The sequence below is a fragment of the Anas acuta genome, chromosome 8 (genome assembly GCF_963932015.1).
Source record: "Anas acuta chromosome 8, bAnaAcu1.1, whole genome shotgun sequence".
In the NCBI taxonomy this organism is placed as follows: Eukaryota; Metazoa; Chordata; class Aves; order Anseriformes; family Anatidae; genus Anas; species Anas acuta.
This window is the reverse complement of record NC_088986.1, coordinates 6,631,949-6,648,896: the sequence shown is the minus strand read 5'-3', so window position 1 is coordinate 6,648,896 and position 16,948 is coordinate 6,631,949. Positions and strand designations below refer to the sequence as shown.

At 43.3% G+C, this 16,948-nt stretch overlaps 1 protein-coding gene across 4 annotated transcripts in view; it reads right to left on the bottom strand.

Annotated features, from left to right (window-relative positions):
- Positions 1 to 16,948, bottom strand: part of RAB3B (RAB3B, member RAS oncogene family) — a 55,790-nt gene that overhangs the window by 16,342 nt on the left and 22,500 nt on the right. The window contains exon 2 of one of the 4 annotated variants that reach the window (XM_068690621.1): positions 8,655 to 8,779. The exons of the other annotated variants lie outside the window; for them this stretch is intronic. Coding sequence (XP_068546722.1) covers positions 8,655 to 8,777 — 123 coding nt within the window. The 5' untranslated portion in view covers positions 8,778 to 8,779. The remainder of the gene's footprint in view (positions 1 to 8,654; positions 8,780 to 16,948) is intronic. 4 annotated transcript variants of the gene reach the window in all.

The window sequence follows — 16,948 nt, the reverse complement described above, 5'->3', positions numbered from 1 at the left end:
TGCACCTTGTTCCAAGTCTGGTCAGCCTTGGAGACAGGGTAATCAACTCCATGACCCAGTGTTTATAGGGGCAGCAAGTTGTTTGACATCGAAACTCCAGGAGATCCCTGTCTCCCTGCCATCAGGGCTCAGCTCTCGGCAAGACTGGGCACCTCAGCTCTTTTTCTCTACAAGACAGGTAACCCAAATAAGCAAGAAAAAGGCACATCTTGCAAGCAGAGGGCTGTTTGTCCTGCTTCAGGGCAATCTGGGGCTCCTACTCAACCCATTTATGTCCATGACCTGTTTACTTTCCTTTCCGCATGGATGAGGAAACATCTGTGCTCATGTGAAGCCTTCTCAGTTCCATGCCAGCATCACTGCTGTGAAAAAATAGTGCTGCTCTGCATCCATAACCTCTGCTGCTCTCTTCCCAGCTGCAGACAGATCCCTCTGGCTGTGGGTGCAGCCTTCTCTGCTGCTGCCCTGTCCTTCCTTCCTCGCTCCTAGTTAGCTGCTCAAATCTAGGGAATCAACCAGCATTTCCTCACCTTTCTGGACTGCTGCAACGTGAAGTGTTAAATTTCTTGTGACCTCCAGCAGTTCTAGTTGGTTTGTTCGATATTATTGATGCCTGCTGTGAGATGGCCAGTACGCTCCAGTCTGACCTCTTGCATCTCAGCAGGCATGTGTCAGCCTGCATGCTCTGGGGCCGAGACTTCCTCAGCTGAGTGTTTGCCTAATGCTCGGTGCGGTGCTCTGCCATCAGACCTCCTGCAAACTACATGAACATGCACATATTTCCTCCGCAAAAGTGGACTTTTGACTGAAAGCCACCAAGAATCAGCTAAACAGAAGTCACTTGTAGTAGGAGGGAAAAAATCTACTGAGAATCACACAGGTGAGTGAAGAGAGTGACCTGTGGCAGACTAGTATGTGACATTAACGAGGAAATGCTAATGGTGAGCTTACTGTTCCTGCTGGCAGCTAGAAATAGGAACAAACAGACAAGCAAGATGAGTCACTGGTTAAGACATGGAAAAGATGTGATGTCATGAAAAGTCTGTGAAGTTTCAGTTGCTGCCAGGAGCAAAATAACACCTGGTTCCTTCAGAGCTCTGCTCTGATTAAAATGCTCCAGTTCAATGGATCATATTGAGCATGTTTTTTTCCTCTCTTGCTATTGAGTGCTCCCATTGCCCAGGAGTCACTGGAACCTACTCAGACACATTTAGATACCTTGAGAGCCAGTTCCTTTTGAGCAATATTAGCAATGTGCAGCAAAATGTTTTTTTGCCAGAAAAAAAGCAACACACGCACAAAAACCCTGTACTTTATATAAAAGGTTCTAACCCTGCAAAGTGTTTTTTAAGCATTGCCCCTTCTTCACTTTAAATGGAAGTAAAATGAGAAGCCTTGGAAAATCTCAGTACCATCAGTTGCAAACACTTCACTCTCCCATCCTATTGTGCTTAGGCAGTACAGCAGCTGCTGCCACCCTGTTTTCTATAGTGTTCTCACATAACTGCTTCCACCATGGAGATGGAGGGTTCATGACAATCAGAAACTTTCAATACAAGCACAGCCTACCATAGCTCACCACCACCTAGTCAGTCCTCAAGGACCTCATTCTTGACCCCCTCCAATTCTGAAGTCGTGCTCTGTGGGGTACAAACTTGGTGGCTGGGCGTCCCTCCAGGTGAGGCACTGTACCTACCGACTGCTTTTCTCTTTAAAGTACTTCTGCAAACTCAGCTGATGGACAAAGAGAAAAAGTTAGCACAGGTTGACTTCACCAACCATTACAGCAGTCTGGGGGATTGGAATATCCCAACAGTTTGAACTCGTTCATCAGCTCCACACCATTTAGGACAAAAAGTGAATAACTGAAAATGCAGAGGGGTGAATTTTCTCAGCAAAATGTAACTTCCAAACTGGACTCAAACCAAGGTATTGTGATTAACTCTCCTGCTCATGACCTACTAATAAGTAAAAGAAAAATATTTCTGTTTTCCTGGGTACCTTCAGATTCTAGTAAAGATTAGGGGCAGTTGCTCTTCCTGATTTGTTAAGTAGAAAGGAGGACTGAAATTGGGCTGTTTACTTATGAACATTATCTGCTCTTCTAATCTTTTTATAGGTTGAGTTTCTCTGTTAGAAGATTTAAAAGATTCTGGCTGCAAAAAAAGAGGAATTACATGAAAAGGTACACCTAGAGATTAAGTTCATTGCATGCATTTCTTAATTCTTATGAAACTGAAGAGTTGTATGTTTCATAAGCAAAGGATTAATATGAAGATCATTCTGGTATTTTTTGATTCTTCCAGTTACCTTGACAGAAAAATAAGTGCCGAGAATAAAAATACGTAGCATCTATACCATGTACCTATTCCCAACTTCCATTCTTCTAACTGCAAATAAACAATACAAGGTAACAGCAAACAAAATTCAAATGCATCACATCTCTTAAAAGACCATCCACTGAGGGCGAGAAAATCATCACTGATGCAATGAAAAATATTTAAGTAGTAAGAGTCTAGAATTAGAAGCATTTTTGGCACTGAATGCAATTTTATATAAGAACAGTTTGCCACTTTTGCATGACCTTTCTAGTTGTTCCACATATATTAATTCTGTTAATCAACCACTGTAAGAACAGCTGTACGACCCTGAGATGTCTGAGCTATGTTAGCCACTATAAGGGCATTAATTACAGCTACAGGTGTTGGAAAGCAGATAAATCACTCACAGGCAGAGTACCTCAGAAGCACCACTACATTACTGTGAACAAGCAAGCCTGGACACCCTAGCTGGGACTTCAGTGCACTGGATAGACGCGGGCTGGTCCAGCTCCTACTGTTTGGGTCATGATGGCTGTCTGCTAAACCATGGAGATAAACAACAGAAAAGAAAATCGCAATGCATTATACGTTATAAATCAACTGCCAAAAGAACAAATGAAAAATTTGTGAGGAGGAAGGTAAATGATCTGTGATACAAATCTGGCTAAATTCAGTAATCTGGTTCTTTGATCTGGAAAGTAACAGGAGCAGGTGAAGGGAATTAGCGTTATCCTGCTATCAGCCTCCCTCCCCCTCAAACCCACGCAAGCAGAACAGAGCAAATCCCAGCCAGGAGAGCAGCAGAACGAGACCCAGACTTCCTGGAGCCTATTTCTAGGTGATCAAATGTCATGGTAACCAGCAGGAGAGGCAGCGACAGGGGCTGCTCGGGTCTGCGTGAGGCCGGGCAGCAGCTCCCGGCTCACATCACGGTGGTACCCAGCCCTTGCCGCTGCTGCCTGCATCCCTTGCTGCGTGGCTCCAGGCAAGGCCTTCGGTTCACTCATTTCCAAAGTAAATATTTATGTGCAAAGGTGTTCATGTAGCTTAATGGCTGTACGCCTGGAGAGCTGTTTGTACCCCTAATGGTAAGGAAACTTAGTTTAGTATTCTGCTGCGAGCATCACTCCAAGGAAATGTTCCTATCTACAAGAGATTTCAGAATATTTGGTAGCACATTAAGGCTAAATCTGGGCCTCACACTTTACATCCCCCCCTCCAGTACATATTATGTCAAGGGTGTCAACTCTAAAATAAATGCTCCGAAATTTTGGGCAACCTGCTTTAGGTGGCTCTGCTTGAGCAGGCGGTCAGACCAGACAACCTCCAGAGGTCCCTTCCCACCTCAGCCATGCTACAACTCTGTGATTTTGGTTAAATCTTTATGACATTTGTCAGATTAGAAGATCAAACTAAATGATGGCTGGGGGCAACAAAGCATACATTAAATTAAAGGGCAGCAGCAAGAAGAAAATAGCCAATGACTGTTTACATTAAGAACCACACAAAATATTCTTTGAAACCCCTTACGTTGTTTTTCAAGACTTGGTGGAAATTAAGAATTGATCAGGCAATTTCCAGTGTATTATCTTCCAAATTAGAAAAAAAAAAAAGAGCAGATTAGTTATAGCGCAAAATTTTTGCAGGGATGGGAGTTTCACTTAAAATTGTACCAAGAAATAATTCAAATAGTTTGCAGTCGAAGGTGGGACGTCTGTCCAGAACCCTGCCACAACAGGACAAAGCTGCTGTGAAAACACCAGAACCAGGAGTCCACTGAAGGGGACAAGAGTTCTCCCCCAATTTTCCCCAGTACAGGGTCTTCGACAGGACAGGACCAGAGGTAAACTGCCCCCCATGTTACTCATTACACAACAGCATATTGCCAAATAAATGTGCCCAGGGACAGCAGCTGCCCACCCCAAGCACTGGAGGAATCATTTCTAGTTCTCTGAATGCTGTTCTCTGAGGCATTTGTATCAGGAACACAGAAGGTCTACCAAACTTAGGATTTTGTCCATGTTTCTACGATCTTTCTGAAGCCCCACTGCTAAATTCAGGTCAGCATTAAATGAAATTATAAAAGCATTTAAGGTTTTAGCACTCAAGAAAGTGGAGTAAAAGCTTAAAGACAGCAAAACCCAAAAGCAATCTGAAGCACATAAACCAGAAGGTAAATAAAAAGGAACAAATGCCTGCATCTCACTTCAGTGAAAGTTTGAAGTATGGTTTCCAAATACTGGAATTTAGAAATGACATAGATCCCACTAGCTCATAAGTTCACAATTGTTAGAGATGTGCACATACTCTGAAAAGCCATGCAAAAAATAAATCTGATACAGTTCTCGTTGGTGAAATGAAAAGGGTTTTGCTTAAATTCACAAACATTTCAAGAAAGCCAATCAAATGGAATTTGAAACTTTGCATGTAAATTCAGATCTCTGCTGAGAGTAGAAAGGAAAATTTTCATCTAAAGGACAGCTGTTGTGGAGTAGTTGAATTCTAAGCCTCCATTTTTTGATGCTTACAAGTACTTTGTTAACCACAACAGCACATGCACGATGATGCTCAGTAACAGCACAAGACAAAGAAAATCTGCTACCATTTACCATAATGTTTTCTATTTTAACCACAAAGTCCAGATGTTGAACTGCAGATTTCATTGTGCAGCAGCTGCAGATGGCTCTGCTGCGCTCCTGAGGCAGTTCAGCGAGCAGCTGTGAGGTCCCTCTGGGGCTGCCACACGCTTACAATGCCTACAGGCTTCTCGGTCTGCTGTCTTTTTTGCAGACTATTTTGAGTTCGTCCACCTTTGTGCTTGACGCTGACTCCTCCTTTCCATTTGGAAAGAAGGTCATGAGCAAATACTTCTTGATATCTGTGTGGGATTCTTTACTGTGTGATAATTTTACTGGGTACTAATCACTTCATCACCTCTTGGTGCTCCTGTGGGTATCCCCACAACACTCCCCTGCTCTCTGCAGGCCATGTGCTGCTGCCTAGCCTTTGGCCAGAGAACACACTAAATGCCTGAATGGCTCCAATTTTACTAATGAAAAGCACATCTTTGTATCTACCTTTCTAGAAAGACAGAAGAAAACCACAACAAATTTCCCAACTGAAGAAAACGTTTTGTTGGCATCATAAAAAAGCACATGACTAATTTATATAAATAACTCTAATTTATCCGAATAAAATTCTACGCCAGTTCCAGTCCTTGCCCAGCCAGTCCCAGCCTATCAAGAACTGCTCCTCCCTGCTCTAAGACCATAAGGGACTACCATTCAGATTTTCCCTACCACAATTACCTATTTGAAATGTTCCAATTGCTTTCTCCATTAACTGTTTAAAAAACTGAGTTTTAGCAGCACTTCCCGGCAGGAATCACACCGCATTCCAAGGATACTGCACATAAGCCCTTTTAGGAGCAAGTCAAAACAAAATCCATTCCTCTAGACCCCTTTTTGAGGACAAATGGTTTTGCTAGGGAATCCAGCAAACAAAGGAAATAAAGCCCCATCTAAAGGAAAAAAAATATGGAAGAGCTGGCTCATTGAAAAAGACCCCAAGAAGTCAAAGTACATTTCAAACAGACTTAGCAAGCAGATGACAGCTGGGACAATCACATCATGCTCTGCAGCAGACCCACGACTCTGACACTCCTGGAATATCATGTCAGCATTTCAGGTGATCAGGATTTCAGTCCTGATCAGCATTTACAGAAGCTGCTGGGCCCACCTTACACTGCTTTTGAGTCTAAACAGCTGGAAAATGAGCACTAATGGATGCTCCCACCAGTGTGAAACTCAAACAGTTGAAGCCAACGAAGAACAAACAAATATCGACAAGAAAAATACTGGTGGAGAACTATCACATTTCTAATGATTTATTAAGCAATGCAAGGCATAAAAGCTACAGACCATTTCAAACCCAATTTGCTGCTAGGCTAATATGTGTACATGTACACAAGTGGTAAAGGTCAAAGAACTGTCATCCTAGCAGGAAAAATGTTAGCTGCTGGGGAGAATTTTGGTTTGCTGTAGCAACGTTGTTTACACATTTTTAAAGGATTTGAGCTAGCTTCTACTCAGGGCAACAAAATTACTTTTATCAGGGGCAGATCTACTTGGAGCCTACTCTTGCACTTACCAGCACAGCTCAGTTCAGCACAGATTTGGGGAGATGCATTTGGTGACTGAAGTCTGATATACAATAAACCCCAAATTATCAGGTGCTGCCTGCATTCAGTGACCTCGGTGAATAACCCTGTATAGGCAGAGGTCTTGACCTCTCCCATGAGATGAAATTTATAGATAATAGGAAAAGCAGATACGGGATTGGCCATGTAATCTGTTTCTCAAAACACCTAACAGCCCAACCAAACAAGGCTGTAAAAAGAGTTGTTAATGACAACTCCAATTTGCCTTATTTAAAGCAAGTAAAGATCCTACATGCAGGAGGGACTATACGAGATCGTATTTGTACAGAAGACAAAGTACGGCATGTTTTATAGATCAGAAATAGTGAGGTATCATTCTTCATTAAACTCTACCAATTTTACATTCATACAGCTTCCCAAAATAAGGAAACTGCACAGCATCACTCCAAACAAGCAAAGGTCTATCAACAGATCTGTAATTGAAGCAATCATAGTACCAGGCACAATGCAAGCACAAGTTCATGCATAAGCATTGTGCTGCTTCCTAAATCACCCAGACTGTCCGTCAGGAGAAAACTGATAGCAGGTTCTCAGGACCACCAGCTCGGTTCAACGTAGGGCAATTCTACACTCCATTACCATCACACTTGCAGAAACACCTCCCAGCATGGCAATGATGTTGTCCTGTTACACTGGGGGAAAAAAAATACTGAAATATTTATCAAATGAAGCCAACTTTCTTAGCAAGAACTAATCTCTGAGTAGTAAGAGCTTCTCTGCCTTCATGTGTAGCCATGCAATTTGCCTGGAGAAGGTCCAACAAGTTGATTTTTTGAGGAACACGAGTTATTTACTATGACAAATGAATAGCAGCCCCTTAGGGTGTGTTCTTGTCCCACTCCAGTCCACAATCACTCCTCCTGACTGAAAAGGTGCAGAAGCAAACTTTGGGACACAGCATAACCTATATGTGAGCAGAATTAGATCTGCCAATGACCTGAAGACATTTTAACACTAACGGGACCTGACTTCAACAGTATAACTTCTCCTAAACATGATGAAACTACACTTAAATGAACTGCACTTTTTTCCCCACCACTTTTTTGCCTTACTTTGATGTCAAAGTATTAAAACTTAACTCAGTTTTGGAGGCTGTAGAGCAACAGTGGAAGCTTTACCATTGGCTGTCTGGATCTGATGCTTTTACCAAGATTCAGACAGTGACAGGATCTGGTCTTGCAGGAAACCAATAATTAGTTTCCATTTCACTGGGATACTTGTACCTGAACAGTATTGCCAAAGAGTTCAGAGAACAAAACATATCCCTGTTTGAAGCATTAATAAAATTAATGCAAAGAACAGAAAGGAAAAGAAGAGCTTGTCTCCTCACAGCACCCAGATCTTCTTTCTCCATCCAGCATACTAAAGGTCATTTCCCTGACCAAAGGTTTTCTCGTCATCTTGCAAGTCAGTTTAAAAATGACAGAAGCCAAAATAACATCTAGATCTCTTTGCTTAGCTGTCTCCTTTTGCTGGCTCTCCAGACGAAGCCCGAAGGGAAAGCAGCATTCCTGCATTCCTGTCCAATCTGCACTGTCTGCAAACGCACTTGCAAAGGGAGAGACAGCAAGCACATCCTGACTTACAAACAGAGCCCCAGCATATCTCAGCAGCACCCTTAACCAGGCCCTTTTAGCAGACCTCTGGTACCATCAGAACCCGTTTTCAGCCAGCACCTGCAGCTGAAGGAGGGAATCCTAAGATCTGATCCTTGACCAAGAGCCTTTGCCACAGCTGAGCAGCACCTTGGGCCAGCCTTCCTGATGCTGAGTGACTGAAAATTTCCCGGATCCTAGTTATCTTCCACAAGTGGGGCATAAATAAACGTGCTGCAAAATTTAATCCACAGTATGTACTCTTCCTGGAGTCAAACAGTCAGACGATAAATATTAGATGACAAAGAACATACACCTCAGTTCTAATCTCAAAGCAGCCTTCCACCTCACTAACGAAGTCGTATCAAATCAGCCCTGCATTCATTAGGACAGTTGCATCAACAGACAGCAAGTGTTATATAAAATTTCTTAGATAAGCTCAGACAACATTCTGGCACTTGTTTACTTCATTTTAATTAACGAACAGACTAGTTGGAATCCGATGTAAACATAACCAACCTCCACATATGCCCTATCTTTCAGAACAGCTGAATGACGAGACCTGCAGGAGCAACCTCCATCCACGCTTGCTTCAGTGACGGGTTCACTGCTCTGCCACTTTGAAAATGGAAGGGGCCACATTTCTGCGTGGAAAGAAGAAAGCCAGCAAGTAGTAAAGGTGCATCTGACAGGCAGAGAAGTTCACCTCTGCACCCAAGGAAGAAAATGGAAGGGATCATACTAGATACCAGTCTTTGCCTTTGTCATAAATGAGCCAGGACCGGGGCTACAGGGTCTTTCTACCCAGCTGAATAGCTATTCCTGCAACTCCCAAGCAACACTAGAAACTAAGGATGATCAAACTGTGTTAGCCTGGTCATGCTCAGTAAGATGGAGTAACTCCTGATCTGCCTTTTGTCTTTTTTTTTTTTTTTTTAGATCTTTGTCTGGAGTTTCTCCTGTCACTTTTGGGGGTTTGGCCAAACTTAGATTATGAAGAAATCTGATAAGGCATTAAGACATTGAAAGTCAAAGATGCATTTTACTGATGCTCTGTTTACATCCAAGAGACTCAGATGAGGATTTGATGTTCCCTAACACATGCCTGTAAGCGTATAGCAGCATTCCCCTGGAGCATTTCCATTTTGTCAATCTGACATAATCTGGACGCTGACAATTTCATCATAGAATAACGTAGATTGGTGTGCAGTCTGCACAAGAATTAAATCCACACTGTCACTACCTCTACATCTATGTGGTTATCGAAAAAACATTTTTTCAGACATCATTCTCAGATTCCAGGAGCAAATTATGGAGATACAATTAATGAAATTATTTAAAGAAAACAGAAACTCGATTATAGGCTTCACATTGTGTCTCAATTACACTGCTTAGGTCAGACTTCTCAGGTGTTAATAGGATTGTTAAAACAAAGAAAATGAACAAGTGAAGGAAAAAAAATCAACCAGGCACAATCATAATGCTCATAATTAGCACCTTTGTTTTACTGAAGGTATCAGAAAACTTCAATAGCAGTGTAGTTGAGCATCAGAGAGTTTTCAAACACACAATTATAATAAAAGGAAAAACAAGAAATTCAAAAACAATGTGCTATATTAACTTGATATTGCCATGGTAAACAGTTTTACAATTTTGTAAGAAAGGTTATAAAGAACACAAGTTACCATGGTACCATTGTTCCTTCCAGCTTCATGTTTTCAACACAAAGTGAATACATTAAAGGCAACATGGAGCTGTACTTTCTGCACTGCAAACTCATTCATCCTTTTCTGTGGGAAACCGCAATAACCAGCAGAGGATTTTTTTTTCCAGAGTTTCTTTGCTCACAGAAGTCACCAGCTTGTTATTCATAATTCATTATCCTTTCCACCATTAGAAAATGAAATCATTTCTGTGGTACCTGGATGCAGTTTTCCAAGGTAACTTCAGACAGAGCATCTGAACCAGATTTTGCTTTTGGGTGTGCTGCTGGAGAATGGATGTCTGGATGTCTGATCTCAGCTCAGATTAGCAGCAGATCTACTGCTTATTCACTTGTTCAACAGCAACAAAAACCTGCCAATTAGGAAGCGTGCTCCTGTCACTTCAGATGGACAGCACTAGAGAGGCAGCTCAGAAAATGAGAGAAGAAAGCGTGTCATATGGTATTTAAGCAAAGGAGACAAGCGAACATCGCCAAGGCCTTTTAGGACTCCTACTGAGTCTTTGTGAGAAGCTGTCTCTCTTCACTGACCTGTTACCAGCAAGTGTTTTTCTCCCAGCTGTACAATCGGCTTCCTGCCTCCACTGATTACCTCTAGCCTTCTGGCCACTTCCAGCACCCCAGCCCTGCTTCTATTCCCAGAGTCCTTGCAGTGCAGAGAAGACTTGAATTTGGGGTGTGTGTGACATATCAAGACGTGACAAAGGCACAGCCAGGACTGCTTTGTGTGCTTGCTGAAGTAAAATGGAAATTCTTCAAAGAGTGAGAAATCGATACAGTAAAAGAAGAAAACAAAACAACAATCAATCAAAAAATCCAGCCTGGAGGTAGCTACTCATTTATATGGAAATACAGATTCATTTTGCCACAAAGAAACATTAGATTTCATAGGTTCCCATTATGAGCATACTTCATTTGCCATTACTATCTGCTCACCCGCCTGAATGAACACAGGGGTTAACAGCCAAGATTTACTCCCCAAATATCATACACGAACTGCCTCATGGTCATAGCAAGGCTGTCATCTGCCACATCCAGGAGGAGATGCCACCCTGCTGCTTGACAGGAGCAAATTAAACATCATCAAGCCTCTTCCTGTCTCAGTAACTGTGCTCATGTCACTTGAATAAATCCTGCAAAACATATAAAGAAGAAAGTCAGCTTGCTTCATGCTGTGCCCAAGGAGAACTCCAGACTGAGCTACAGGGTGACCTCACCCACCCGCGTGCCCTTCTCCTTCACAGCAGTGCAGTCTTTTCCCCTCTGCACATCCCATTGCCTGGTGGTGAGAGAACTCTACAAGTTTCACCTCCACATCATTCACGTTGTTTCCCTGACCATTGCCAGGATACACCCCCACCTAAAAGACCAGACTTTCTACCATTCAAAGTAGCAGAAATTCATTATTCTGGTTCAGGACAGTGCCTAAATCAACCTCTCTGGCACTGCTACCAGCCACGCTGCCAGCACACGCTGAAGTCACCTCAGAGCCTCCCTAGGAGGAAGCAATCGCAGCTCTGTGGTCTGTGGGCGCTCACCAGCTTCCCTAGCCTGCAAGTTGCTTCCCCACCAGGGACAAGCACACAGCTTGAACCTGCGGAGGGACCTGGAGAACTCCCCTCTTCCAGATCAGGCTCAATACAGGAGATTCAGACACTTACAGCCATGCCTTTTCAATCCGGTGCTGAAACATAAAGAAAAATCAAAGAACCAGAAGCTGAGATATACAAGTAGAGGACAATATATAATCCTTTATCTTATACCTATCTAACCAAGTTTATAATTGCTTGCTTTTATCTAGGTATTTACTTGATCCCAACAGTCTTGCCCCTTGGGCAGGCAAGCAGTGGGCATAAAAGAGGGAAACAAAACTGATAGCTGCACAGATACATAAACATTTAAATTACGTATCTTGTAGAGGAGCTTTTATACAAGACAGAAAATCATGCATACGTAATGAGACGTCCTTTGCACTCTGGTCCATGACTGTTAGTTGTATTACCTTGGTAGCACAGGCAGTGTGATTACTCTAGTGCTGTAGCCAAAACTTGCAGCAGAGCCAGCTGTAAAACATCCCACTCCTTCTTCTGCTCCTGCAGCAGCCACGTCTGTAGCGATTATTTGCACGTCACCTGCATCAGTTGCTATCAATGACTATACGATGGATTATTACTTAATGTTCTTATATAAATAAGGTTTTTACCTCCTTAAGAAAATGGGTATTTTTGCCTAAGTGGAAAGCATTAGACATTAGCCAGGTCCCCTATAAGAAGAGCTGATTTGCCATGACAATTTCATTTACCTGCCATTTGGAAAGATTTTATAACTTGATACCACATTCACGCAGGTAAGAACAGTGCAGCCTGTTGTTCTAACTCAGATACTTCAAGCAGAGGATGTTTATTAAGGGTTTGCAAGATCACAGCATAGATAAGTTGATGCACACCAAAGAATAGCTACATCAAGGAAGAAACTATCACTTTTAGCTGCTTAAAAAGAACAATATACCATCTTCACACCGATTTACTCCCATACAATACACTAGGAAGGCTTCCTACCTAGAAAGTGAATGCCCACAAGAAAACGAGTTTTTAGCCCCAGGTTTGAGATGCTGAGAACACGGAGTGCTGAACCCAACAATCTGCTCTCTCCTACAACTTTCCACTCTCTTATTACGTTCCTTCTCCCTAAGCAGCATGCACAAAAAACATCTAAAGGGAACTGGATTAATTAAAAACTCGAGGTACGATTTCAAAGATTCCTCCGAGCAGGGTGCCTCTACCTCACGCACCTTCAGTGGGAGTTCAGTACTGCATTTGAACCAAGCCTCCTCCTGAAAGTTTTTAGAAACAAGAGGTTATTTTGGCGCTTTGCCCAGGCAATGCAACCTCCTGGCCCGTAGCAAGGAGTTTTGCTGAAAAACAGCATTTTTTTTCCAAACACAGAGCGTGGCAGCTGAAGGCTGTTAGCATCCAGCAGCCGGGGGTTTTCACACACCTCTGCATGGGGGTGGGAAGCCGTGAGCCCCCACACTTGAGGAGTGTGAAGCCAGCCAGGTTAGCCTTGAAACAGCTGCTCTGCTGAAGCAGAGGGAGAACAGCAACTTGCAGGCACTCCGAGCATGGCAGGGAGGGGACTTGCAGGCAGAGAAGCACAGCCACAGCCCCCCTGCTGCAGCTCACAAAGATGCTGCTAGTTACGGGAACCTGAAATTAAATAAATAAAGTAAGCAAGCAAAAAATAAATAAAACAGGCTTTGCTCCCAGCACATAACTTGCTACAAAAGCCTACGAACCACTGAAGGCTCGGAAACCACCAGGATGAGCTTCAAATCTCTGAGCGCTGCCTGGGATAGAATTTGCTTGCGTGCTACTGGGAGCAAAAAAAAAAAAAAGTAGCAGGGAAAAAATGAAGGGGAAGAAAAGGGTGCTGAGTTCTTTGACTTTGCATTAGAAACCCAACCGCTCAGTGTGCCTTCTTCTCTTCCATGAAACTTCCATAGTGTTTTTTTTTTGTTCTATAAAAAAACGTAGTGAAAATAAACACCAGCACCATGTTTTTATTTGTAGTGACAAGAACGTGCTGTCAAGCTGCAATTAGGGCGATACGTGTTCATCAAGGAGGAACCACTGAGAACGCTGCAAAATAGCCCGAGGCTTTTTACTGTACTTTTCATGCCTATCATACAAACGCTATGCGTCAACCAGGCTTGGAACTGAAACAGTCTTTTAGAAATTGATTGTTTCTCATTAGCATATCCTCATGTCGGTAATCAACATCAATCAACTTAAATCAAATTAATTCTCCATGTGTTCAGTTAAAATGTGTACCGTATGCTGGCTGAAACGTACACCAAACACAATGTGCTGCTGCAGAAAGCTTCCAACAGCAGCATTGGGTCAATTGCCATAAAAAACCCCTCCTATAACTGCTCTTGGCCAGCCCTATGGAGCTCCAGGAGATCCATTACCTGACCTGCTGGAATTGGTCAGCAGCGACCCATCAGAGCATGTGCTGCCTCCTCTGGGCCCAATCAAGGGTTAAAGACCAGAGTTCAGTCTCTGATCAAACACCTCCTCCTAGAAATCGCAATTCGCAGGGCGCACCTGGAGCCTCAGCAGCGTCTGCAAGATTTACATCGCATTATTTAGAGTCATCACTTACTCTACCGAGTTAGACATCTGGCTGCTGTCAAATTTTCAAGGTATGCCAAGCTGGAAGGCACCTGCCTACAATACCAACTACTTTTAACATCATTTCTGTTGGTCAGGAGCCTCCATGGGGAAGCCACAGCGAAGAGGTGGCGAGCAGCCCCTGCCCCAGCTGCTGCTGGAGGCAAATCCCCGCAGGGGGGACCAGCACCCAGGGCCAGGACCAGCTGCCTGCATTGGCCCTACAGCCATCCCTCTTGCCTTCCTGAAGAAGCTGGGCAGGCAGCCTCTTGCAGATTCGCAGTTGTTTTTTAACCCCATAGTTTAGCTGCTGAATTGGTATCAGATGCAGGATTGCACACCAACAGCACCCTCGTGGGTCATGGAAAGCTGAGCCACGCTACAGGCCTCTCCGCAGTCCCTACAGTCCTCAGCCTCACTACCACAACTGCTGACAAAACCAGCTGCCGTGGACTGCTTGAAGCTGACTGGGAAGCAGACTCACGGCCCATTTTTGCATTAAATCCATTTCAGTTATATTAATGTCCCTGTCCTAACTTGATTTCAAGTGGCAGAAAACCTTTGCTTGCCTCTCCACTCTTCTTACTAGAAGCCTCAATTTGCACTCGCTTAGCGGACTTGTTTTTTTCTCAGCTGATCACTGTCATATGCCTTACTAAATGTGTCAAGCAAACAGTATTAGAAGAGATTCATAAATGCTAAACCTCTAAGAAGCTTAGGAATGAGAAACATAATCGAGTGTCACTGCCTGAGGCAGAAGAGTTGTTCAGGAATCCTGATAAGGACCAATTCAGCACAGATGCATTTTTATGCTGGTTAACCACAAACAAGCAGCTTCGGGAAGGAGAAAGCCTTCTTCTCTGCCTCTGTGCTCAATCACCAAGGGCTGGAGAAATTGCCGTGCCATCTCGAAGCAGCAGCTGGAGTCCTTCAGCACCTGGTCCTGAACTGTGCAAGCTTCTGATCAAAACAGAGACCAGATGTTTCAGCACAGACACAAAATGGCAGTGAAGTACAATTATGTAAAACCTCACCAATGGGGGAAGCATTTTCCTACCTTGGCAGCCAATCCTTAATAAACCAGCTGGTGGTGAACCTCCTTTTCGTGTGGAATCAAAATGCTGGAACTTCTCCTCCTCCTTTTTCCTGTGTGTGTGCTGTGAAGGACCATTCCCTTCACAGGTCTGTGCCTTGCTAAGACTGTATACTGGGACTGTAAGATGCCCCCTGACCATTCGTGGTTAGAAGTCTTGGAAACCCTCTATCATTAGGTACATCAAGCAAGTTCTCATTTACCAGTTGCTGATCATTTTCAGTCAAATTACCTACCATCACAACCCACCTCTTCCTTTCTATGGCAACCAAGGAGTTTTGGCAGAAGAAGGACTGTAAATTGATGGGGATTGGTCCCCTCCCAGCCGGAGCCTTCAGTGGGAGACAGGGAACACCCAACTTCATCAAAGAGGCTCACTCGTCCCGCCCACACCTGCCCTGGCAGCAGCTCCAGATCCCAGGGCTGCTGCTCATCTGTGTTTCTGTTCACAGGGTGCTGTGCACAGGCTTCAGGAGCCAGAGCCTCTTCCCTTGCACTCTTCTCACCTTGAAAGCAGAAGTACATTTTGCACCACGTAGCTAGTCAGCCCCTATTGATTACTTTCCTGCTGAGCTCCTAGTGGCCACCTGCAGGTAAATCTAGCCTGTATTTAATCCCTAAATTTGAAGTTAGGTTTCTTGTTTATTTTCGTTTGGCTATGACTGCAATTTTTCTGACACAGGTACATGCAATGCCACCAATCCGTAAAGTGGCTTCCCATAACAATCTGCCAAAAGGTCTTCTCCCAGCAGCAGAAAGCACCTGAACACAGCGCTACAGATGACCCGGTGGAGGCATTCACGTTGCTGCCCCAATCTAGTTAACCAGCAATCACGTTACCTTGCTCCTTCAGTACCTCTGGGTTCACCTCAATTCACTTTGGTCTCTCTGAACTTGACACTTCTTCATCTGCTGCTGTAAGATGCTCTCCAAAACAGAGTCTGATTTTGCTGGACATCTTCTAACTCCTCTTTCACCAGTGGAAGCATACCTTCAGTCAAAGCACATCTCTAGACTCAGCGTGATCACTGCAGCACTATTAATGAACAATTAAACACAGACTTCCAGTGAACTGTCTGAACAGAGTTGGGATAAAGTATGCAACAAGTCTGTGAGTTATCTGTCACTCTGAACTGCCACATTCATTACTGCCAAAACAAGCACCACATAAATGAGTTATGCACTGATAACTAATAACGAATGACTTCTTCGTGGTTTCTTTTCCCTTTTGTCACCTTTTGCATTCTTCTCACTATATCTACAGAAAGTTTCAACAGCATCATCAAACCAATATGAACACAGAATCTACAGGCATTTAACTTCAAGAACAGTACTGCTAATTGCTTCCAAGAAGTTAAATGTTGCACGTTATCAAAATAATTCTCAAGACATATTGATATTCATGACTCCTCCTTACTTTTAAAATTAATTTCTCTCCCATACGCAGTCAAGGAAAATCTCCAACAGGTCCCAAGTTTCTGTTCACAGAACAACATACTTTGCAATGCTGCTTTAAAGGAGGAATCCTGTGAGGAATCCTGCAAAATTAGAGCTGGAAAACTGAGTTGTATCACAAGCTGATAAAGCAGAAAGCATGCTAATATTCATTTTAGTCACTTCGAAACAATTTTGTTTAAATCTGCTGAAGGCAAATTTCAGTGTAAAGTATGAAAGCTCAAGATCATCTCGTTACTACGATGAATGCCTGTTACAGCTCCAGTTGGGACTATTGCCTTCATTTATAAAAACACAATTTCTGTTCCAACAACAGAATTAGCATAAGTGCCCTTACAGTCTCGCTCCTAAGATCTGTCAACTATATCTT